General features: G+C 34.8%; 2 protein-coding genes and 1 long non-coding RNA gene across 6 annotated transcripts in view; 1 reads left to right on the plus strand and 2 right to left on the minus strand.

Annotated features, from left to right (window-relative positions):
- The window catches only part of LOC134537443 (uncharacterized), a 159347-nt gene extending 151116 nt beyond the window's left edge, over positions 1-8231 (minus strand). For both annotated transcript variants that reach the window (XM_063377887.1, XM_063377895.1), the window contains exon 1: positions 7869-8231. In XM_063377887.1, the coding sequence (XP_063233957.1) occupies positions 7869-8057 (189 nt within the window). In that variant the 5' untranslated portion in view covers positions 8058-8231. The remainder of the gene's footprint in view (positions 1-7868) is intronic.
- A 160-nt stretch (positions 8232-8391) lies between these two features.
- Positions 8392-20068, plus strand: LOC134537497 (uncharacterized). The gene is made up of 2 exons (XR_010075995.1): positions 8392-17990; positions 19891-20068. It is a non-coding gene; the product is annotated as an uncharacterized LOC134537497 (long non-coding RNA).
- Positions 19100-26326, minus strand: part of LOC134537460 (uncharacterized) — a 69021-nt gene continuing 61794 nt past the window's right edge. For all 3 annotated transcript variants that reach the window (XM_063377928.1, XM_063377937.1, XM_063377919.1), the window contains one exon: positions 19100-25065. In XM_063377928.1, coding sequence (XP_063233998.1) covers positions 23110-25065 — 1956 coding nt within the window. In that variant the 3' untranslated portion in view covers positions 19100-23109. The remainder of the gene's footprint in view (positions 25066-26326) is intronic.

Here is a 26326-nt window from a genome sequence, read left to right on the forward strand (position 1 = left end):
AGGGAAACATTTTCACTGCTTGGTGAACCAGACCAAAAAAAAACACTACCAAATGTAAACCTTAATTTAGCAAAATATGAAAGCTATACGGTTTGCTTTACCTTTAAAAATACTCCTCAGTTATCAAAAACAAAACTGTCTTTTTGAGCCTTCACTGAAGAGAACTAGCCTAGTCATTTTTTCTCATTACAATATGTAATTAATAGTAAAATTTAGAGTCTGCACTAGTCAGAAAAATTATATACCTTAATTGTATGATTCAGTCTATGACTTCTGCAAATAAAATATTTACAATCAATATTTATCAGTTGAGTTTAGAAAACCCATGAAAGGATTTTATAATATATTACCAATAAATTGATAATATATTATATATATTTATAAAATATTCATTTAATAGAAATGTTCTTATCACTCATAACTTACTGAAAATTACAAACCATTAGTAAAGAAAAATTTTTGCATGCAGTTTGTAAGAAAAATCAAACTAATTTTCCCAGTTTTACCCTCCTTATCTAACAGTCTCACGCCTATTTTTTACATCAAGCAAACATACTTTATAAATACTTTAGAAATATTAATTTCAAACATTTGAGAATGTTGGGAGACACTTATTTTCAGGAACTGTAAAGGAAGAATGTTTATAATATTGTTACCAATCAAAATATGAGCAATATTTGTAAGATTTTACAAAAAATTATAAATTTCCATACTATGTTCACTGCATTGCTTAAGGAAATTATCGCACTTGATCATTATTAAGTATTTATTACTTGATAAAATAATAGCATTTAAACAGCCACTAAAAATCAAGTAGAATTCTGGATCTATGAAACAAATTTTCTTTTTCTATCCTGATACTGCAGAGCAGCATTCTGTATTGGGGCTTTATCCATGGCCAGGAGGGGGGACATTCTAGTGGAGAGGTGGTAACGATGGATTGGAAGTAGGATAGAGGCATGGAATGTGAAAGGAAAGAAGGTAAAAAATCCTGCTGGGAGACTTCTTCCTTGACTTGACGAGCAAAGTAGCATTTGGTTTGTAACCAGTACTTCATGATAAGAACTACATAGAGATCTTAAATGTGTAACTCCACATAAAAACAAGTAAGAATTAATGTAAAGATTGGAATGTGTTTTGTAAATGGTGATTTTTATATACATGGTTCTATTTTATTTGGTTTATTATTTGTCACATGCCCATCAACACACAATGGCTTTAGCATTGGGCACCAGACAACAAAAAAAAATGGTCACTGCAGGTATGAGAACATTCCTCTCCGTCTGTACCAAGTGCAGGCAAGCACTACCTGAGAGGAATCCACACATCCGCAAATGGCCAACAAACATAAGGTGAGTGAGTTCCACACTTACAAAAAATAAGAGAAGAAAAAATGGATATAAACAGATAGGGCTACATCAAACACAAAAACACAAAATAAACACAAAAATAATATGAAATAATGACAAGTAACAGAATAGTAACAAAATAGAGAGTAAGCCTATGAATTTTTGCCTATGGCGGAAAATGACCAGCAACTTCAGTCCCTACAGTTAGGCTGGATTGGGATGTTGGAGCGGCCAACCCTGTACACCCTTAGTCGAGAGCACGCCCACTCCTTCCCCTAGCTTCCCCGCCCCATGTCCACTGCCCCAACCGCCACAAGTGCTATCTATATTGAAAATTAATAAGTTAAAAATTTTAAAACAGTAGGTGAATAAAATTTTTGATAAAAATTGCATTTACATAGATAAGTACATGCTCTACGTCAGAAAGAAAAGCTAATTTAGGTGGAAGATGTTTAAAATTAACAGTATTTAGTATTTTATTTTATGTAGTTTTGTTTTCTCCCTATCAGTTAAATTAATAGAATTCCAAATTACTGAGCCGTATTCTAATTTTGACCTGATTGGTGATAAATAAAGAAAAAGTATAGAATCAGGATTTGTAGTATAAAAAGTAATATATTTGATTAAGGCTTAAGTTCTTCTTCAACTAGATTGGATAGTTTACATGCTGGTGAAAATATAATTTTTAATCTAAAATAATGCCAGGATCTTTCAAAGAGAGGGATTTGGGTATTACAATAGTATCTCATTAAAAGTCAAACATTGTTGGTATGTATTTCCTTGTGAAATAAATAATTTTTGTTTTATTAATATTGAGAGCTACTCTATTAAGTTCACACAGGGGAGCAGTACCAATAAATAATTTGTTTATACATAATTAATTTTATGGAAACTTACTTACTTACAAACGTAGGTGTGTTCAATTATAGTTAACTTTTTGTTCAAGTTTGTTGTGCTTATATTATTTATTTTAACTATAAGGAACAAGCTACAGTGTATGAAATAACAGATCCAAAAGACTTACTTATGTATTAAAAGTAATTACAGCAATTAAGTTAGATACAGAAAAGAAATGAATAAATAATTTTTGCTTAAAGTACAACTTTTATAGTGTAACATATATAAAAAGTATTTTTGTGTTGATGGGATTTGAAACCAATCAAAAATAACCACTCTGATTCAGAGGCGCACACTTTGCCAATGCGCTATCAAACCACAAGCGATTTTTCAAAGAGATAGTTGGTAATTAATGTAGTAATGGCAAATAATTTTTAACGTATTTTTAAAGTTGTGATTACTACTAAAAATCACCAATACGATTGGTGCACCCCCCAATGTGTTTTACGAATTGGGATGTGTATATATATATAAATGTAAATGTATATATTATGTATGTATATATGTATGTATATACACACACACACACATATAGGTTTATGCTGCAACACGTATGTCCACATTGTTGAAGACTTCAATTTGGCGGTAACGATGACGGGTTCTCCTGCCTGTGGGTCTAATTGTGAATTGTGGTATTCTCAAATACTAACGACAAGTCACAGGCAGAAGTTCGACCACAGCTCGTCGCTCATGAAAACATATAGTCAATTTCCAAGCTCATATGCATGAGACTACAATCATTGGCCACAGTAATGAACTAGTAAAATGGAACCATCTACAGCCACTAATATCAATGAGAATAACTCAACATCTGGGGAGCTTGTAAAATGACAATCTGGTTAGAATGTATTAAAAAAAGTATAAAAAAAATTCCCACTGAAGATATATGAACCATGTCCCTTGAAGTTAAACAAGTGCATGCTCTACTGCTGTGCTATTAAACCAACTAGGAATTTAGAAAGAGAATATGTAGAGTAATCATTGTAATGTCAGTTTTCTTATATATTTTAGAGCTTGAGATTACTTTTTGCAATGACTATTTTAGTTTACCAAGTATATTCCAGTGTAGTTTCACGATCATAAAGTTTCATTTGGCACACCAATACGTTGGGTATGTAAATTAATGTTTACTAAAGTGCCTATATAAGGGTTTGTGTTGCTAGTACTTGGTTAGCCCTCTTAGTGTCACATTTCCATTCATTGACTTCCATTCCATTTTCACGAAAATACTCATACCAAATTCCATGTACTGAGACCTAAATGTTAACACATCAAAAATATTAAATAATAATAGGTGTGACAATGCACTGTTTTCAAGTATTCCAGGTTTGCAATATGCAAAGACATTACTCACATTTCTTTATTGAAAAAAAGAAATATATGGTTTTAAGAAAATTATATAACTATCTAATATAGTATAGCATAAACAAAATTTAAAAATATTTTGAAGTAATATGGAGTGATTTAGAGTTGAAAGTTTTAGCTAGATCAAAGTAAAAAGCATATACCTGACCCCTGTTCATGACTTCATTGTAAATTGGATTAAGAAAAGTCAGCAAATTAATTGTAGTTGACATTTATATTCTAAAGCAACATTGAATACAGGGCAACTTATTTTTCAAGTGAAAATTTATTTGTTTGAACTCAATTTCTTCAAAAATGTTTGCAAACCCATTAAATAAAGATAAAGGTCTTTAGTTTGTGATGTTAAGTTTATTTACCTTTTCAGTGGATTGGAATAACCTTGGCTATTTTTCAATCACTGTTAATGCTATTACTAAAGATGTGTTATAATGGAGGTACAAATAAATGAGAGCATACTTTTAAAATAAAATTTTTGTATTTCATCAGTGCCCATTGAAATAGTAGATTTTATAGACCAAAGAATGAGACTATCAGAGACAAAAAAAAATGGGGTTGAATTAGCTTAGCTATTTAATTGTGATTCAGTAGCTAGTACTGAACAAGTCACAAAACTTCAAAAATATTCCGCAAAATAATAAGATAAGTATTAAAAAAGGATCTTGTGAGACTTCACTAATTTTTAGGGATAATAAATTGATAATAGTAATCATCTATCATAACTTAAATATAGCACCAAACTTTACATTATTTTTGATATTATTGTTTATTTGTTGTGTCCAAAAATTTTAATCTTATTTGATGAGGTTCTTCACAGTACAATATTGCTATTTCTTTAATAAAATTTATAATAAATGTTTGTTGATTTCAAGGTAACAATTAACTCCTTGGAAAAACAATGAGGGTATTTTGAAGGCTTTTTCATATACATACGAGTATAACAATCATTAATATATAGTTAATTTGTCTATTAACGATCCACTTTAGTTCCTTAACACTTTTACCGAAACCCTAGGCCTCACACCACTAACCGAAACCCCCGGTCTGTCAGACCTCAATATAATATAACCCATTATTCCATTAGGTTTTAATGGTAATTACCCTATATAGTATGAAAAATGGTGTTTATTGAAAGAATAAAACCAATTGAGCCAAAAACTACATTTATTTCGTATGAAAAAAATCATTATAAGATCAAAATATTATGCTTTAGAATGTTCAATGAATTTTCAAATGTTTTTCAAATGTTCATAGAAAATAAAAACATCACCTGATTAGGAGATGACTTCCTTTACACTTTCTAAGCAAAGTTTTCTACTGCACTCCAGACAGATAGCCTTTGAACAAAGTATGCACTTGTAGGCCGTCTTCCTTTTCTTTGCACTTGGGCACGTACTGCAGGTTTTCCTCTTCTCCATTTTGTCACTCGGTCCAGCGTCAGCTTCGTCTCCTTCTCCCTTGCCTCTACGTTCTTCGGCTGGCACGTCATTTCCAAGCACTCTTCTGATGTCTTCTTTCAGGGTTCGTTGAAGGCTTGGAAGAGAGAACCTTTTTTGAAGATGGGGTTTGATGAGCTCAAAACTCAACTGTTTTATGAACTCGAATCGTGTCAGAAGAGAAGAGTTCTTGTAGCTCATGTACAGGATGAACGAATTCACGGAACCAATATTCAGCATTCTGTAGAACATTGCTACTGGCCATCTTCTTGTTCGCCGGCTCGAAGAATAGATAGCACACTTCATGTCCATGATGTCAACTCCACATTTAGTTTCATTATAATGCGCTATTATCTCAGGCTTGCGTTTATTCTAGTTTGTTTCAGTTGAATGGTGCATCGATGAAATGAGGATAACAGCTCGGTTTTTCTTTGGCACATAGCTCAGTAAAGTAATTCTGTCTCTAAATCCATACAATGATGAGCCAACTGGACGTACAGGATCTTGTAGAAATACTTCTGGGATAGCCTTCTTGTCTTTTCGTACTGTGCCGACGTAAGTGAGTTTTCTTTTCAGTAACTCATCTACAACTTCAAGTGAGCTAAACCAATTATCTGCAGTAACGTTTTTGTTACTGTTTACGATCGGTTTACAAAGTCTTACTACAGATTGAGTTGGTATGGCAAGGGTTTTTTTTGTCTCACTCAGTCCCACGGAATCAGAACTCTTTCCGGTGTAGATGTAAGCATTTAGAAGATAGGAGGTTTTAGCATCACATAGACACATGACTTTGATTCCATATTTCTTAGGTTTTTTTGGCATAAACACCTTAAACTCGCACCGCCCTCGAAAAGGTACGAGCATCTCATCAATCATTACCTCAGAAGATACTGAGTACGATCTTTTGCAGTTTTCAATGAAATTTCCAAATATTTCAGATATAGGAGCAGCTTTGTCTGTTACTCTTCTTTGATTACATGTTCTAAAATCATCGAAGCGTAGACACATTAGAAGTATCTCGAATCGTTTGATGGACTAGTCGCTGAATAAATCGGTCTACTGTAAGGATCTTTTGTAAATACAGAAGTTATTTTCTCTTCATTTGAATATAAAACTGATGATGCCAGCAATAATCCAATTAGAGCGTTGAGCTCCTCAATGTCTGTATCTCTATAGTTGTTTTTTTTAGTCGTAACTGACAAACCAGCTCTTACGGCTTCAAGTTTTATGTTGGTGTTTACCAGGATCATGTTCATAATTACGTCATCAAACAATAGCTGCCATACCTCTTTTTTGCTTGGTTGGTTTCCGAGTGTTCTACCTTGTGCTTGTAATCCAGGTAAGCCCCTAATAATGTTCCTAGCAGGTGTTCTCACGTTTCGGGGTGGTGGCTTGTTGGTCCATGCGTTTGGCACTACTAGCTCAGTCTTCTTAGTTCTTTCAATGAAAAAGACTTCTCTTACAGCTTGATTAGCTTGATCCACTATTGGTTCGTTCGAAGCATCCTCTTCTAACATAATTTCATCTTCTTCCTCAGAACTGTCATCTATAACTTGTCCTTCGCGCCCTGGTAAAATGAAGTCGGGATCTTCGTCGGAGTCGTCCACTTTACTTACACTGCTTGTTTCATCGTTAGGGACGTCATTATGCAACAAATCTCGGATAATATCACCAAACCGTGGATCACTAGGGTCCAAACGTCTTCGGGGTCGGTTTTGATTACTACCACCCTGATCTTCATCCATAGTACAAAACAATATCTTACACACAGATTCAGCCTAAAAATGTTATACACACTACTTTAAATCCTACAACGTAACTAAAAACTAAAAAAAGAAATCAGTTCAAACATAAACAGAAACCCTCGGTCTGTGTGACCACGCATCACCACTACACTTACAGAAACCGTCGGTCAGGGAGACCATTTGTTTACGATTAGGGCTCAGTCAAGGTCAAGTGCCGCACTCAAACTGAACAAAGGATGTGTCAGCAGTAGGAGGGGAGGATGGGGGGAAGGTACTAGGGAGGTGGACCCGAGACGTCCCACTAGTGTTGCCAACATTAAGATGTACAATTTCAGAGCGGTCTGTGATACCGGGGTTTTGGTAAAAGTGTTAATTCATTATACAGACTAAGATAGTCACCATTTTTATAGTTTCTAAAGCTTTTGGTCATTTGTGTGATTTTCCTGGTAAGACCAAGTTTTCCTTTTGAAAATGGCTAAGAATGTTTTAACTTTTAATTTTTCCAGTAAGGCTTGCTTAATGCAAGTGTAGGTCATTATGACAGTGAAAGGTATAGTTTAATTATGACAGTTACAATTAAAATAAAGTACAATTGTTATTATAATATTGAAGTTTTCTTAAGAATTACTTTTTTATTGCCACTAGATTCTGGAAAAATTGCTAATTGAATAGGACTTTTAAATCAAGGCAAATGTGCGACTTTCTTTATAATCTACTTTAAACTAGTAAACATTTTGTAATTAAGAGTGAGAAAAGGTGTATCACCTTAAATTTGCCACCCATAAAGACAATAAATAAAAAAATATATATATTGTTTATATTATTAGAACAGCTGTTATTTAACTATCATATTTCTAAAAGAAATTTCCAGGGTTTTTCTTATTTACATTTTCTCATTTCCCTGGACATAATAACTCTCAACCGAGTTAATTATAATTCAGCTGGAATCGAAAAAGCCCTCTTCTAGGTAGAAAACAAACGAAGTCCACAAAAATACAATTTGCGAATTATTTATTCCCATATTTGCCAAGTATTTAAAAATAAAATAAATATTTATCATAAGTACGAAAACAACTTACTCCGCTGGCATTTAAAGTTGAAATTGTTGCAGATGAAAACCCATCAGAATCATTTCTCAAAATATGCAAAACTAGTTGGATTGTTTCATTATATAATTCACTTTCCTTAGCGATCAATTTAATTTGCACGCAAAATGAATAATTAACACATACTAACAAAACCCCTAACACGCACCACAACTGCGCCATAACGATTAAACATTCAAATTAATCGACGAGTATGACCAGAGGTCCGACGTCTGAATGTCAAGCTTTGAAGCATGTGACGTAATACAGATTTATTTGTGGAAGTGAGAATAACACAGCTGACCCTGCACTGCATAAACACAGAGATTAGGAATTTCCCTAATCACTGAATGAACACTGTGCATAGGTGTCATAGAGAGGTACTACATGCCCAAGCCTTCTATGGTCCCGAGGAGGGGAGTGACGGGAGCGCTAGTGCCGCAGTGAGAGAGTGGTGGGGAATGAGGAGAGGTTGGCAGTAGGGAAATACCGTTGGCTGTGGAAGCAAGGAGTATACACATGGACAGCCGAAGATTCACCCCCTTAGATCGACATGCCCTTCGGGCTGGGTCGGTCATGTTCGCGTTTTTTTTAATTTTTTTTATCTGTACGTTCAAAACAAACATTGCATTATTGATCAAAGAATTGTAGACTAATGTTATTATATATTTTTTAAGAGTAAAACGCATGTACACTAATATTGCCCTGTTACTAATTATGAGATTTTCAGGTAAGTTATTGAGCTATTTCTGTTTGATTTGTTAGGAGATTAGTTTTGTCCGTTTACAAGTTAACCTTGCTTGTGTTATTCTTGGCAAGTAATCATTTCTTATACAAATTTTTGTACACTATAGGCTTATTATTTAAATTTTAGGTAGCGTGTGGAGATTTCATCTTATGTTCATGAGCGCACAACGTATAAAATCATAATAAATGTTTTCTGCTGGTGTGTAGCAGTTAACCGCATTTAAGTAAAAATATTTTTAAATAATTGTTACCAGAGCTGAATTACATTCAGGTGAGTGCACTTAATATAATTTGGGGTATTGCAGGAAAAATTATAAATTCCTAAAGTGTTTTTTACTTCCTGACATGTTTAAAATTATTATTCTCTATGAGGGTTGTTTGATACTGCAAGTAGTTTATCATGTTTAACATGTGGATAGGTTAGGATTATTTATTACAAATCTGTAATATTGAGATACTGCCCTTGGGTTAGCTGGATTAAAAATACAGTGAAATGTGTTAGGTTAGTAACAATATACGTACAGTGATTCTAAGTACAGTGGAATTTACATTTGGTTAGCTTACGATGGCGCCAATTAAAAATTCTGTAAAATCAATTGAACGGTTGGATGTTACTAACCTAATTTAACCAACCAATATGCATTTACAGTGATTTTTTAGGTTATTATCTCACGTTGCTGCGTTTTGTATGCAAAATAAACTTTGGACTCTTATTATTTTTTTTAAATCTCTAAATATGTACCTGTATTTACTCTAAAAAAAGTTTTTCTAAATTCAGACTTGTTTTTGAGAAATCACTGTTTATAGGTTATATTGCATTACCTGTGCAGTAAAGGGCCTGTCACCATGTTATTTAATTGAGTTGCAGATCTTGTTGTTTTTCATACACAAATTGTATATTTTTTATTTGGATATTGCAATGCAGTTACGTAAATTATAACATTAAAAAAGTTATGGTACTCCTTATTGTGCATTACAAACCCAAAGCATCAGTCCTTGAGAGCGATATTTTTAGCAGTTTATAGGTGCAAAATTCTGATTTTTTACGTGAGACAACACATAACCTGACATATAAAATAAATTTTCATTTTGTAACAAATGATTCCTTTTATACGTCAGGTTACGTGGTATTGCAGGTAACTAATCTATGCTTTGCGCCTCCATACTGCTGTAAAAAAATCCCTGTCAAGGGTTTGCGTTTTGGTTTGGATACACATTAGAGACTCGTAACTTTTTTAAAACATTTATTTACGTTTCATTGGGTTATAATATTCAAATAAAAAATATATACATTCTTATATATATGGAAAACCACAGGATCTGGAATGCAATTTGAGGAAAAAATGGCGACAGCTGCTTTACTGCATAGGCTATCTAGTGTGACCTGCAAAATGTGATTTCTTGAAAACCAGTAGGAATTAAGAAAAGCTGTTTACAGTTTTAATAGAGGAAGATTTTTAGTGTCTGAAAAGGTATTTTCAGAATTGTATAATTTAATTTATGGATAAGCATCAACAAAAGAAAATTTTTTTTAAATTTAGCTAACCAACCATTCATATGATTTTACAAACTTTGTATTGTTTATACTTACCTGCTTGAACATTAAACTACTGTTAAACCATTTATTTAATTTTTTTTAAATATCTTTGGGAATTAGCGCAGTGTAATCGAAGACGTTGACTGTATTGATGATTGATTTACTTTATTGATGAGCAACAAAGTTGTATCATTGTTGGATTGGTTAAGAAAATTCAAGCATCAAGGGTACTGATCAATGGTTTTTAACATTATATTTACTTGAGTCCATTGGTAAAAAGTTAAAACACTGGATAGGCTAAATTTCCATCGACTGCTTATGTTATTTCTTCATTCTCACTTGAAAACAATTACAGGGTTATACTGTAGTTCACAGTTGCAATACTTGGTTAGGTTAGTTACATAAGTGCTGTTAAATCACGAAAATGGTTAGGGAAAGGTAACTTCTTCATAACTACTGTAAAATGGTGTAAGCAATTCTTTAGGTAAGTTTACCTAGACTTTAAAAATAATTTATTTGGCGAAGTACGTAGTACTAAGAATTACTATTTATCAAATTTGGTTTGTGTGGAAAAGTTGTTACTCTAGGAAATTTCTGAATCCATCTTTGTAGGAATATAATATAATATTATTAAGAAACAAAAAATACAATGTGTGGTATATTTTAATTTTCTAACTCCCTCTGAACTCTGCAGTTATGCGATTATCGATAATAATTGTAAATCATTGCAATGTACATCCGACACATTTTGTAGTGATTTCACAACTGTACTATGAAGTAATGCCATCAACTGCTGCAAAATAACATGCTGACATCTATTCTCATGTAGGCATTTTGTTGATACGACTAAAATATGAGCATAGAGGATACATATAGAATCTTACAAATTTTGGTAACCTACCTACTAATACTCTCCCCGAAGACTTTGATTAGATACATGTGACATGCATTACATGAAACAAATTCAACTTCTAAACATTTTGCTTGAATCAAAGCCTAGATTTGCTTAAGCTAATAACAAGCAAATACTTCACTCGAGGCCCTGAGAAACATACTTCTAAAATTGTTTAGTTACTTGGATTGTTAAATACCTAGTTTTTCTGCAATAATGGGCACAAGAGCTTAATTTTACAACTCAAAAGTTGTTGAAGCATCAAATAGAATTATGTTTTGCATATAATTTTTTTTCACATAAATGAGTATTTGTCAAAAAGTATTTGGAAAAAAATATCTGTTTGAAAGGACAAAGAAAAATGTTAACTGTAGTACATAAATGAGAATTTACCAAAAGTATTTGTGAATGTATCAAAATTCTAACTAAAATGGTTTTGAAAGTAATTTATCATTCTGATACGCATAACTTTTTTCTTTGATACATTTATTTATCAGTTTCATTTCTCTTTAGTACAATCTAATCATTTAACTTTGATTTCTTTTTTGTTTCAGGCTTGTGGAGAACAGCTTTTTTTTATCTACTCTTTGGCTGGCCAATGTAAATAAGCAATTATTTCATGAATGCAGCGAGAGAGTTTATTTGATGTATTTTAAAATCACTGATAATATTTATTGGTGTATTTTAAAATCACTGATAATATTTATTGGTGTATTTTAAAATCGCTGATAATATTTGTTTTGTGGCTGGAAGATGGTAACCATGGTGACTTGTGAATTTTTATGAAGGATTAATAAAAAGCAGTAAAAATTATTAATGGTTGTCACAAGGAATTTTTTTTTCAATAATCAATCAATCATCTACACTCTACAGTAACAATTTTCCTTAACTCAAATAATATTTCAATACATATCTTATAAAGTATTCATATATGTACAATATAGACCAATTTTGAGTTATTCTGATATCAGTATATTAGTTATTATGAACATATAATATCAGAACTACCATTTGCATATAGTGCACATACATACATAACACTAGCCAACAACCATTAAAAAAAACACTACTGTATACACTTATATTAAAAAAAAAACAATTATAGACAAGTACAGATTATTCATTATTATATTCTAGAGCCAATTCCAATAAGTGTAAGGGCGTACCGGTGTTACGATTTGAATTATTGGTGGAAATAGTGGGCGCCACCACATGAGTGGGCACGTGGACCCGGCTTGATACTCTTGCTCAGGGCATTACGTGGCCCGTGTGAAGCGAGATATTAGCCCTCCTGATTTTTAACGCAACACCTGTCCCTAACTAAGCCCGCTCTCAGCGTCGGGCACGCTTATAGTTCACCTCAGTGGGCTCTTAGGGCGTCCCACACGCCGCTGACTGGTTAAGGACCCACGTGGCCCCCCCGAACACAAAGACACGTGGTTCAATTAAGTTGGTTTTATTTACTTACACGTTACATGCCATCATACAATACTTCCGTGATACTGTTAAAAAACGCCCGAGGCACGAATCGGTTTAGTTGAGGAGGTGGACCACACACGTGGTCGCCTCAAGCCTTTACTTAGAACACGGGTGGTTAAAAACTCCGGAGAGTATATAAATCACTAATTAAACAGCCCCACCGATCAAGAGAGACCCTGAGGGTGAAGAGAAAACGATTTGAATTAATTAACTGAACAGAACTACTTATTGGAGAGACAACGGTGATGTCCTCGGGGTGTCTGCAGAGACGTCCGCTCTCGGCCGTCTGTAGAAGGAGACTGGGGTGAGACAAGGGCTTGCGGCAGGAAACATGGCGCTCTTTAAATAAAATTACTAGATACACATCCATGACCAGACCGTCTGTAATAATTACTTATGTGATAAAATATAGTTTGAATAAAGTTATGTGTTGGTTCCGTCGTCGCCCGCTAGGGAGCGTTCGTGGCCGTGCTTGCACGTACTTTATTACAAATATATAACATATTAATAAAACAAAAGGCACTCACTTACTGAATCGTCATGACACTATTTTAGGGGCGAAAAGGAAAGGTTACAATAATATTAATTATAAATAGGGGTGTGGCACACTGCAGCTAAGCGCCCTCTTGCCGGGCTACCAACACACGCACGCACTCGCTGGCGGGAGGTTTGAATATGAACAGAGGATGGAGGTGTTTGGACGGTGGCATATCGGATTCGAAAGGGGGCCGCAGGCCCGGATGACGTCAAGTGTATTATCAACAAAAGAAAATATTTTTTTTTAAATAACAATATAGCGATATGAAGGAAAATCTGTATTCTGAAGTTCTTGTATATGTTTGGTATCAATCAATGTAAATTAATCAATCTTTGATTAAAAAAATCCCAAAAATGATTAATAAATAAAAAAATTATTGCCAACCAGCTCTGGGTTTTGCATGAGGGTTCAACTTCTCTGACTTCTGAGATTACAGACAAGATTTTAATTAATAATACTATTGGCTTCATTACTAGATTATCTTTCAACCTATAATTTATTATTTGAATCAGTTCATTGAACTCAAATATTTGTAGCAATTTGTTTAAATGTTCATGAACTTGGATTATTTAACATACAAATGTAGGTAGGCTTACTAGACCTTTAATGCTAGAAGATTGTAATTACATAGGCCTAATTTCACATTTACAACTAAGTCTTGGAGCTGATTTACATTAATATTTGTGCTAGACTTTGTAATTCTTAAAATTTTATTTTCTGCAATGTTCCAAAGAGCATTGCTCTATTTTGGAACAAAACAATTTAATCTGACAGTTAGTTACAACACTATTCTTAATAAAACAATGCACATTAGCCTGTATAATATGAATTAGATCTAACATAAGAACTACAAACTGCACATTTGCACTTAAAATATTCATCAAACAGTTAAGGAAAGAGATTAAACATAACATTTAACTCTTAAATCGTCATACTTAATTTTAGTTATCACACTTATGCTTGTACGTGAACAGGATCAATTATTAGCACTGCAAATGCACATTTAACACTAATAATTATATCATACACAAATGATATCAGTAACATCATACTTCATTTTTGGTGTTACAGTAAGCTTCCGTAAATGTTTCTTTTCCTCAGAACATACATCAGAAAACTTTTCTTGAATTTAAACATTACAATAAATTTTTAAATAATGATTTGTTACATAGCAAACCTTCAAAATATGATTTACTTCCAATTTTTGGATAAACGCCATTGAAGTTTTGCATTGTTTGCCATGGAAAACTATGGAAATAAATAAACAAATAATTAAAAATATAAAGACACAACTGAATCAGCTGTAGTTGAACATACAGAACCAGCGAGGGGAATAAAAATATTATAAAATATAATATGTTCACTAAAGGTATGAAATTAATGGAGGATGTCCTACATTAATAATAATTAGTAACAGAGAACAAAGCAAATTTGTAGAGAAGAGACTTTTAACAGTAGTAGAATAATAAAATCCTGATGAGGCTGTTTCAAAAATTGCAAACATTCCTACACATAAGAAGCCCTTAATTTCAAAGACTTCAGTCAGTATACTAGTATACTGCTCACGATCTGTAAAGGTAAGGTAATTAAATTAATGGGGGAAAAGGTAAAAAGCATTTGGTTTGTGATCTTATAAATGTGGTCATTAGAGGCAAACATTGGATCTCTGTGTTTAAGTGCTCACTTTTCTGTCACCAAAGTGATCTGGGTTTGATTCTCAGCATGGTCATTAATGGATCTTTTGATAGTGGGGAACATAGCAAACATTGCAGTGGTTAGTTGGTTTTCTCAGTGTGCTTACATTACTTCACCCATACATTCTGTCATTATATCATTAGCATTTTATAGCCCTTCATTTTTTTGTAATGATCTAGAGGTCACCAAGCTGAAAGCTCAATTCATTTCCTTCATTGACAGATATAAGGGTTGAGGATTTGAACCGAGCAAGATAAACATTTTAATGTTGCCTGCTTCGTCTTCTATAGAAAATTAAATCTAATATTTTGAATTGCTCCTGTGCTGCACTACTATTGAGAACGAGTAACCTGCACTTTTTAAGTCATCAAATAAATTGTTATAAACGGTTTCACTGTCTACATATGCCGGAATAGTGTTATCTGTATCACTTTTGGTACAATTTTGCAATTTATCTTTTGCTAGCTCAAAAAACGATGTCATTGTTCACGTTCAAAAGCTGTAGCTATAGTCCGCGCTTTTCTATTACCGGTACCGAAGTTACCCGATCGAGCGACGAACTTCGGAACTGTTCGGGCATGTCGATCTAAGCGGGTGAACCTTAGGCTGTCCTATACACATGCGTTCCCAAGTGAAGTGGGGAAGCCTACATTGCACAAAGGTATTGGGACTAGTGATGGGCAGAACGGTTCTTTTGACCGAACCGGTACTTTTGGATCAGTTCCGTGAAAGATTCGTTCAGAACGATTCGTTCATCTCGGTCATTTCGTTCTTTTCTGTGAATAGGATCTGGCTCTTTTATCAGGTGTCGTAACTCGTTCATCCTTTAGAGTATTGGCTACGTGTTTGCTTCCAGCCTCCCCTCGTTATCGCGTGACCCGATAACGAGAGGAGGCTGGATCGCGTGGGTGGTTATCTTTATCTACTCTGCATGGGTAAATTAAATTTCAAACGTCTAGTTGTATACTGACTGTTATAAAATTATTGACTGTTGATCGCTGCAAATGCTTCATGCAGTGATTCTATATAATACGGGAGCATTAAATCTAAGAATGTTAGGTACGAAAGTGATCTTTCTTAACTTTAATTTGTAATCGCACTATTATAGCTAGTACTTGAACATTGCTTTTCGTAGCCAGTGAATCACAGTTGCGTATATGAAACAAGATTATTTATATTGTATTACTTTTTAAGTTACAAATATTAATATACAGGCTATTTACACTCTAGAGAGAGTAAAGTGTTTACATGTAGACCAACACATTTAGAGAAAAAAAGACAAAAATTGAATACTACTACTGCGATTCAGTATGAAGAGAGAAAAATGAAGTAGGTACATTAATTAACACCTAAATGGTAAGTGTGAACATTTGTAGTTACTTTCCCTGTTATTTTTAATTCATGTTTTTTTTCCCCCCAAATTTGTGTAATCGAATGTGAAAACGCAATTTTAAACCACTACTTAACAGTTGACATTTTCAGGTATAGATACTTTTCATGTTACCCTATTTTATTTGATCAGTTATCGTTTGCTCTTATGAACATGCTCACGCTGTGATTACTAATTCTTCAGACTCCTGACGTCATGAATCATTTCACGAACGAATCAGACCGGGCGCGTGGCCGGTTCTCTCATCTCGTTCTCTCGTTCTCTCCGCGTTTTCGTTCTTCCGAATCTTTCAAGGTACCGGCTCTCAAAGAGCCGGTTGGATCTCTCGTTCTCTCCACATTTTCGTTCTACCGAATCTTTCAAGGTACCGGCTCTCAAAGAGCCGGTTCTTTACATCGCGAACGAATCGCAAGATTTCGTTCTCTCAAAGATTCGTTCTTTTTGAACGAATCGTTAACGAACGACCCATCACTAATTGGGACATGCCCGAACACGCACGAAGGGTTCAGCTTCGGCCTACCTCGGCTTTGTTTTTGTAAAACGTAAACATTGGTCGGTGGTCGTCTCTCGGGGCGTGCGCATCTCTCTCGCGGGCTGTTGGCTGGGAGTTCCCTGCGACCTATTGGGTAACCGAAGGCTGGCAGTGCGTGTTGGTTTTGTGTGCGTGCTGGGGGCGGCCTAGCAGCGCCAACTGCTACCAACCGCGTCCCGCGGGTGGCGGATACGGGAGCCCAGCTCGAGAGTTGCAATCTCGCTGGGGTGGCTGTGAATAACCAATAGCAGTCCGCGGACCAATGGCCGGCCTGCGGAGTCGTTATTACGGCTGTCGGTGTGAAAGGTAGCCTGAATGCAGCTCGGCGCGTGGCAGGAAGCAGCTTCGTCGGCGAAGGCCCGCAGGGGAGCTCGATGTGCTGAAAAAATGCGAAGTGTAGACGAACTGCGGGCTGGAACTTGCGGAGCTGTGAACTGCTGCGCGCGCAACGGAATTGAAATGCATCGGAACTCTGAAGGAAGACATCAGGAACCTTCAGCTGGGGCTGCTGTAGGTGTGGCAGCAGTAGCCTCGAGCGGCGCGACCTCAAACCGTCTCGGGGATTTTGGGTGGCGAGGTTGGTTCCCTCCCCCCACCCTGGCTTGAAAAGTACTGCTGTTGACCTGAAGAAGGAAGATGAAGATGGCGCAACGTCAGGCTGCCTTTCGCTCCGAGAGCCAGCAGTTCGAGCCGGTTTACTGGCTCGTCTGCCCGCTTCTGTCTTAACTGTGGCTGCCTGGGCAGCTGTGGCTGGGCTGACGTGAAGTCGCCCGCCCCTGGGGGCGCATGCGCCCCTGGCTAATAATAACCCAGGAGCTCCCAACTTTAAATGTGGGCCGCAAGGCCCAAGCACCCAACTCCACCAAGGTTGATTTTCAGCCCCTCCAACTCTTCTTACCTGGACCCTTCTTCCTCTTGTCCAGTAGTTACCTGCTTGCTTATTGCATGTTAATTGATCCCCGCATGAACCGGCCCAGGGTTTTCCCTGTGTCTATGCAGGTTTTACCTGGGTCACACTTAGCTAGCTTTTAAGCTAGGCGACCAATGGGGCGTCAGTCATGGCGCCAATCGCAGCCATGGCTGGCCAATAAACCCCAATAAGCACATGATGCACGCGCCCTTGTCCTGCATGGTTAAAAACCCGCATGGTAGAGTGTATAGGCTTCGGCCTGAGACACACTTAGGTCCTCCCCTAACCTGGACCCTCCCCTACACACTTAGAATTAACTTAGGCTAGGAAAAATTAAATCGTAAACATTACGGACCCGGTGTATTTATGGTAATCGAAAACTCATTAAATGTTATGGTAAGTACTTATTTTTCTAATTGTATGAGGTTATTAATTTTGTAGTTCATAATTATTTATTTTTCAGGTTGCAAGGTTGACGTAGGCTCACGTTAGCAAAGCTTACAGGATCGCTAGAAACGTTTTTGTACGTGGTAGCAATTTGCTTAATTTAATTGGGAACATTTAAACGATTATTTACTACCTACTGAATACCTATTTTATACTTATTTTAACACCCATCGAAAGTTATGTTTAACAATTTTTGCTTGTTAATTGAAGTGTTCATGTGTACTCAAGATTTTTTATTGTTTGCCTTTTTATTACTTACGCCTATGTGGATTGATATAGTTCTTGAACATTAGGATGGTGCATTAACGATGTTAAATAGTGTGGGAACAGTTTACATCAAAAGCTCTCAGTTATGTGACTGGTTTCTTTTTCACATGGCCTTAATTTATTCTCAGTTATGTGACTGATTTTTTTTCCACGTGGCCTTAATTTATTCTTTGTGATTGGCCGATGTGTGATTGATTGTTTGGTGTGTCACGTTGGCAAGTACTCTCTGCATAAACAACACATAGCCTTTCAATTAATCAGCTTCAATTGAATAAAAAAACTGTGCAAATAACTTAGGTTTTGAACCCACCTTAATTTACTTGTATTGAAATGCAGTTGGTTCACGAACCATTTTCTTCCTTACCCCCTATAGGCTAGCGTCTCTGCCAAGAATTTAATAAATAGCCTATATAGAATGTCACAAAGCAATTTCATATTCTCCTTTTCTCTAAAAACAACCTCTCCCTAACTTTAATAATTCAATACTGGAGGTTGTGGGGTACTTTTCACTTCCTGATACTTCCCTGTGGGCTTTGAGGTTCAGTGCCCTAGTCTGGCATTCAGCCCTAATATTTTAGTATGATTTACATCAGAATTTTGCCCGTGGTCCAGGCTGTGGTGTCGGAACATTCATTTTTGGATATTTTTAGATTTAATTACATGATTTCGACCAAATGCAGTAGCATTGGTCAATTGGTTATTGCAAATGTTCCTTTTTTTTGTGCTGTAAATATTCTGTGATCAAAAGATGTAAGTCATTGTGTTAGTTCAATTTTTGGGAAGAAATAAAAACCACTTGGAATCATTAGAAGCTTCAAGACACTTTATTTAACTTAAAAATCAATGAAGGAAACATTTTTTTTGGAACATAACTATATTATAAATGCCCAGCAAAAATTCTTAAAGTGTACGTATATGTGCAATTAGACTGATGTCATCTAGTTAGTGTTCTGGATTGTTACAAACGCTGTCCATCATTTGCAATAATTTTTACAATAAACAGTAGTTCATTGTTATCAATATTATTAACAATGTTTCTCTTTGTATCTCAACTTAAGTGAGATCTTTCCCTTAAATTTTATTCTGATCAAAACATTTACGCCTTGCTTCCCTTGTACTTTCATCCTAAATGTTTTGCTTAAAATCTCAGAATATAAATTTCACTAGAAAAAATTCAAATATTCATTTCTGCACTGCAGGGGGATAGGTGTGACCTCCGGTCCTACGGAGATAAATAAGCCTACTATGGTAACACATGTCACTTTAAATGAACATACATTATTGTTTTTGTAATTTTTTTTTTAATTATTTCATAATTTTTGCATAACTGAATGTTTGCAAAAATTTGTTTGGAAAAAGAAGTGAAATGTGTGAATAAATAAAAAAAAAGCACACTTAATAAATAAGATACCAATCAAACCATACATATATTTACGGTATGAAATATAGTATTGATCTGTTGTGTATTATGTTGCCATAAATATTTGTTCACCATACTGTATCTGTTGAGCACTTTTTTTTATATGGTTTATTCACTGCATCCACAGTGGGCCCACTTGAAAATTGTTTCTGTTTGTTGCAGGCATGTGGAGACATGTTGCTTATATATTAAACCTTGGACGCCCGATGCAAATGAAGAATTAATGAATTGATCCTCGTTATAACTGTGCGTTTGTTTGATTACACTTAAAATGTTATTTCTTTGTTATGATAGTTATTAAGAATGTTAAAATAAAAATTATTTTATGAGAAAAAAAAAATTAATAACCTTTTACTTCTCAAATGTGGGTGTTTCAGATGGATAAATAATGCTGTCAATTGTACAGAAAGAAAAGTGTAAAGATTTTTTGCTGAACATTCATAATAAATGATTTCACAGTTTAACTTGATAGGTATCTTTAAAACACATGTGCAGCTATTAGCACAAGAAAAAATTTTTAAGATTAAATGCCCTTAAAAATTATTGTTTACATACTCAATTTCATAGTACTGTTCATGTTACAGGACATAAATTATTTCATTAAAAACTGTACACACATTTTAATGAAGCACATAACCTTTTACATATATGGTATAGGTTGGAAGAAAAAAATGTTGATTTAGGGATACATTCACCCAATGTCTAAATATAGATTAAACCAATATACAGTACATGGATAGGGTTTTTCTTAGGTGGGGCTGTTGCAGATCTAATAATACAAAAGAAAGAGATGACTGTTGACCTTGACATTTTCTAAATGTTTATTACTCAAAGTCAAATTTCATAAATAAATATAATCTTTTTGATTGGAAATTTAGGCTTAACTTTCTTATAAATTAATGTATTATTTCTAAACTGAGCATTACCAAAACAAACCTTAGACAGTAATATTTTCTCTTTAGATTCTACCACCAGGTGACACTCCTATGCATCTACATAGTCTAAAATCACACTATTTTATTACGAAAACATCAGTATCTACCTATATGTACAATGACTTTTATTGTAGGGAACCAAATCTATTTACTTCAAATGTTAAAAATGTTGTTATCTAGTTTGTTTGCAAAGTTATCTTTTCTATTCTGGTAACACACTAATATAACATGCTATAGATACAAAGAGAAATATGTATTATAGTGAAACACTTATAAACTAAACAATATTTGTGTAGAGAAATTGAATAACAATTTTCTGGAATGCTTGTAACAAATCAATCTACCATAATACATACTTTATCTCAACTTTGTGTAATATTATGTACTACAATTAATTTTTTTTTAGGTATTAAATTTATAAATCAAATTACTTAATTAGTTCTAGAGTAAGTAATTATACATTTTTACAGTTTGGCAAATATTCTTGTTATAAATAATGTGTCTGTATGAATGCAATTACAAATATCAAGGACTTTGGATAAGTAACAGAAATACCTATTCAACACATTTAGAATGGAATTCATAAAGTTGTTGACCGGAGCGCTGCTCCCGTAGTAATTGTGAATTCTCCAGCTGCTCAGTAGAGTGGTTGGGGCCTTCAGGCAGAGGGATCTAGCTTACCACAGGTTTAAATGAAAAAGCAAGTGCCGTTTTAATGTTCTTCGCAATCCCTGTGCATGAGGCTGTGGGGCCTTTCCCCTGTGACAAACCATTTGAGTGAAGCCCAGCTCCACGCACGTCACGTTGACCCTAATCTGTCCAGACGTAGCGATGTAAAGTCCATAACTCATAAGGTGTAAACTCACAAGGACATATCGCGGCAATTAAACTATAGTCGGGTAACAGAGGAGACTAGTGACGAAACACACGTTGACAATATGTACAAGATAGGCGCTCGAAGCCGGAATGTTAGGCCTAAACACATCCCTACGCACCCACCGTATAACCCGCAGAGTGGTCTAGTAAGGCAAACTATGGACTGGCCATGGTGGCGTATCCCTCCAGCTGCAGTACGTGAAAACTATATACAATACTGGTGCATGACCCTGATGCTGACACGTCCACTCTTACGTATACGTAACTAGCTAAGACTGAAGTTAGATATTAGGTATACACCGTGCAACCCATAGAATGTTCCAGTAAGACAGGTTACTGACTGTTTCGTATAACATAATCCTAAACTACAATTCCTGGAAGATATTTACAACACAAAGGCGTAGCAATGCTGAAGACATGTTTGTGCCTACATAAAGCAACTCACTAAGACTGAAGATAGAGAGTGGGCGACTGACTGAAACAACTAGACTGACTTGTTATAACAGAAAATAACACGGTCCTAAGTAATGTACCAGCTGGTCGATGGCACAAAGGTCATACTTCTCATAAGCAGCGACACTGCGTCCTCCGATGCTTGGCGTGGTGCCTGCTTGCCTGCCTCCTTATAGGTGCTCATCATAGAGATTCCTACTTGGTGGTTGTAATCTTGAAATGTAACCTAGAGCATATGTTGTACGAACATAAACTCTCAGAAGTGATGGCCACCTGTACCTTATTTCTGATATTTGCAAATATTTCTTTTTGTACTATACCAAGCAAAATAAACTTGGCAGTACATAGACAACAGTATGTACAAAATCTCAAAACACGAGTATAAAACTATTCAAGACAAATTTGATATCACATGGTAAATATGAATATTTAAAGTTGTTTTGAAAGGACCTTATTTCTGCTAGTTGCCAATGTTCCTTTTGTTCCTCACAAAAAAAATGCAATACATAAACAATAGTATGTACTAAACCTCAAAACACAAATTAAAAAAAAAATGTTTATATAGTCAGTCACACAATTATTCTCTTCACTGACTAACTGAACCTAGTCCCAGTGGTATAATCAGGATCCTATGTGGTTTCTGGTTCAAATATCATCTTGAATAGGTACATACATTGTTTTTATATTAAGTTTTAAGCAGTCTTCCACTAAGCCTTCTGACATGGTGAAAATAATGTTGTGTAAAATAAAATAAATTGGAAAAAACTTCTGCTTGATCAACATTTATAGGTATGCACGTGCTGAGGGTGACATGCAGTTTACTACACAAGAATTGGTGACACAGGCAACTTGTTAATAGTGTGTCTGTTAATGTTTACTCTCACTTAAAAGCAGGATTGGCTAGAAGTATGGTGAAAATTTTAGCATTAAAGGAATGAAATAACATAAAAATCAATAGTACATAGGTGGCATGTGTGGAAGATTTTCATAAGTTTAGTTGCTTGGTTTCTTCAATGTCACATCACAATTCCCGTATGTTTAGAGAAAGTATTTACAGTTTGGTTTTAAAATTTCATTGATTTCTCTCAGGTTTTTTGAAAGCCAAAAAATGTTTTGCTTATGAAAGGTTAATTTGAACTGTCACTCCAGTTCTCACCCTGGTCCTTCGCTTTTTGCGCAAGGGCAACATCTTATATTTTTCTTTTATTTTTTTAGAAGCAATGCTTGCCAAAGGACTTAACTGTATAAGTGGTAACCCAGATATTTTTTTTATTTTGCCCTCCATTTCTGTATGCATTTTTCGCAGAACTTCAATGTTTTCAGAAAAAAATGTTTTGTCTTTGCATACATAAGATGATTCAATCAACATTTTGTTGAAATTTCTGAATTCACGCTGATATGATGATATGCTAGAGCTAACTTCACTGGCTTCTTCTGTCGGTGTGGATGTACAATTTACTACAGTTTCTCCTGTCGAAATGTTTTCAGAATTTGCAGTTCCTGTGGAGAAAGGATTTCTGATATCTGTTGTAGTACAATAACTATTATTTGAATCTAGTGTGATATATGGACTTTTAGTATATGCAGAGTTCAGCTGAAGAAAACTCCAGTTGGGAAAGAATTCAAATATTGCACACATATGTTTGCAAGGAAATCTGAAATTCATGAAGTCTGTGCAACTACAAGTAGCACTATCAAAATTAACACAGTAAAATTTATTTTTATCTGTTGAACTCTGAACTCTAAAAATTCCTTTAGAAATTTCTGTAATGTATTCCTTGCAAATATCAGATCGAGCAGCACTTATTCTGGTGAGCACATGTTTTATAAAGTTCTGTGGTCGGTTTATCAAATATGAGGGTATCTCTGGATTAAACATCTTAACAGTAGAATTCTTATAGCAGTATTTTCGGTACATATCTGGTAAGTAGCTGTTAATAACTGTCTTGAGCATTCCTGTGAGGGATTTATCAGAATTGTGACAAAGATATGAATGCTTTAACACTTTATTCTGACTTTCAATTCCATTATTGGTGTGAATAATGGTGACAAAATCTTTTTCACTGAAGGCCTGTACCCACCTGTGTTTATGAGGTAGCCAATGGGTAGCCAAATAGTCAGCTGCTTTAGGGTTTTGTTGCATGATGTCATTACTGCTCATTACTTCTAGATTAAGGTCAAACTCGTGCGTGTCTCTTGAAGATGCAATAGCACGCCACATACTTAAAATCTCTTCTGAATCACCAGATGTTACATTACCACTCTTCTTGACCCACCTTAACCATGCTTGCTCTCTGTGAAATGCACATAAGTAAACTGTGTTTCCAGGAAAGGTCTTTTCAATTGCAACTATTTCCATCTCACTGAAGTCTGTCATCCAGAATTGTGGTTGCCATTCAGGAAGCCATTCCTTGAATACATTCAAAGCTTCTGCAATTAATGCAGTGCTTTCAGATTGAACTACAAAAGTACCAACAACACTGTAGCCAACATTGGTCTTCACAGCTAAAAAAAAAAGTGGCAAAGCGTATTTTGTAGTCTTGTAAGTGGCGTCTAATAAACACATACTACCATATCGCAACAGCAACTTCTGTTGCCACTTTGTTTGGTGACAAAACAGTAAGGGTGAAACTTCACAATCAGAAACTTCTTCATACGGTCTGTAAAAAAAACAGTCCTCACTATTTTCAAGTTTCCATTCATTAATGGTACGCTGCAGTACCTCTTGGTCCATTTGGTCTCCCTTCGTTGAAAATATTTCCCTGTAAACATGTGCATAAATTACTGACTGTTCTGGGTAAAAGGCTTTGCTGAGCCTGTTGGATGTTTTGTCACCGGAAAATTTACTTCGCACATACTGTTCAAGTAATAATTTCACATCCCTTGTGGCTGTAACACCTTGGTCCACAAGTCTCTTAATTTCTGCTACAAGGTCTGGATGGATCTGCTGGCACAGATGAGCAGCTGTTGGTGTGTGGTTGTGGCTCTCATCTGTGCTGATTTTAACATAGTATCGAAGGTAGCTTGTAATGGGTACTTTTTCTCTTAGAGCATCCTTCAATTTCTTCACCACCTGAAACAAATGTACTTATATCAGTTACATATATTGTAAAATGTTCCCACGAATTTGCAGTGAGGTAAGAAATAAATATAAGAAGAAACAAAATAAAATCATAAATTGCACAAGAGATATAGTGAGTTTAGCAGCCATGTTGAGCTTACAGTACTTTTGTAGAAGTGTTAAATAGGCTATAACAATTAGGCAAACTTTCCAAGAACACAGGAAATCAAACTACAGATTTATCAATGCAGACCTGGTTGTTTTAAATAATGATATTTAATCATTATAAGTCAATGAAACCAGTAGAAATAATAACCTCCAAGAATTATGTAAAGCTAGGTCATTGATCTAAACTTAAAATAGGGTATAAATATAATTTAAAAAAATACTACTTTTAATAATTATTGAGATAAATGTTGTGCACAAATAAGTTAATATAAAAAAAGATCCATTTTTTATCCCAAAATATGTACAAGCACTAAAGATTTATTATGTTTTCTATAAAAATCAAAGTATTATTTTTTAATATTTGAGGCATAGAAAATCATTACAAAATGGCTGTGCGAATTTGACCGTGATGATGTTCACATGTCTCAGCTTGTAGTTCATCATGCAGGAATTTAAATTAAGAGTTATATGGTACAAAGTATTTTGTTGCAAAGAATCCTCCCAATAGTTAACAATATTGTATCCCACATTAGAATGTTTAAAAAAAATATTTTTTTTGTCATAAATGTTGTGTTTGTATAATGCAGTTCCAAGTTAAAAAAAATACACACACTTAACATTGTTTTATAACAGATCTTTTGTGATTGTGCACAGAAAAGCTTCAAGAAGTCATGTGATCTCCAATATTGCAGAGGAAATCAAATTATTACTTAAATATAATTATTTGTGGAGAGGGTTTGAGTTTTCATTGTGAAAACGACCATTTTGTTATCACATGAGTGCTCCACCCATGAGGAGGAAAGGAAGTGATAGGGAAAATGCTATATATGATTTCATATTATAGGTGACCTGATATTTCTCTGAGATAGGTATTTCTGATGACCTATTTCATATTCTAATTGCAAATGTAAAATCATTCATTCTCTATTTCTTGAAGGAGAGAATTTAATTTAAATTAGATACCACAAGTGAACATGTTGACATAACATCTGCAGCCTATGACAGTAAAAATTCAAACCACTCAAACAATGAATGATTTTTTTTTTTTTTTTAATAATCTCTCTACACATAATTGTCCTTTAGAAAGAATGAAAAAAGTGTTAGC

Source organism: Bacillus rossius, chromosome 1 (genome assembly GCF_032445375.1).
Source record: "Bacillus rossius redtenbacheri isolate Brsri chromosome 1, Brsri_v3, whole genome shotgun sequence".
NCBI lineage: Eukaryota > Metazoa > Arthropoda > Insecta > Phasmatodea > Bacillidae > Bacillus > Bacillus rossius.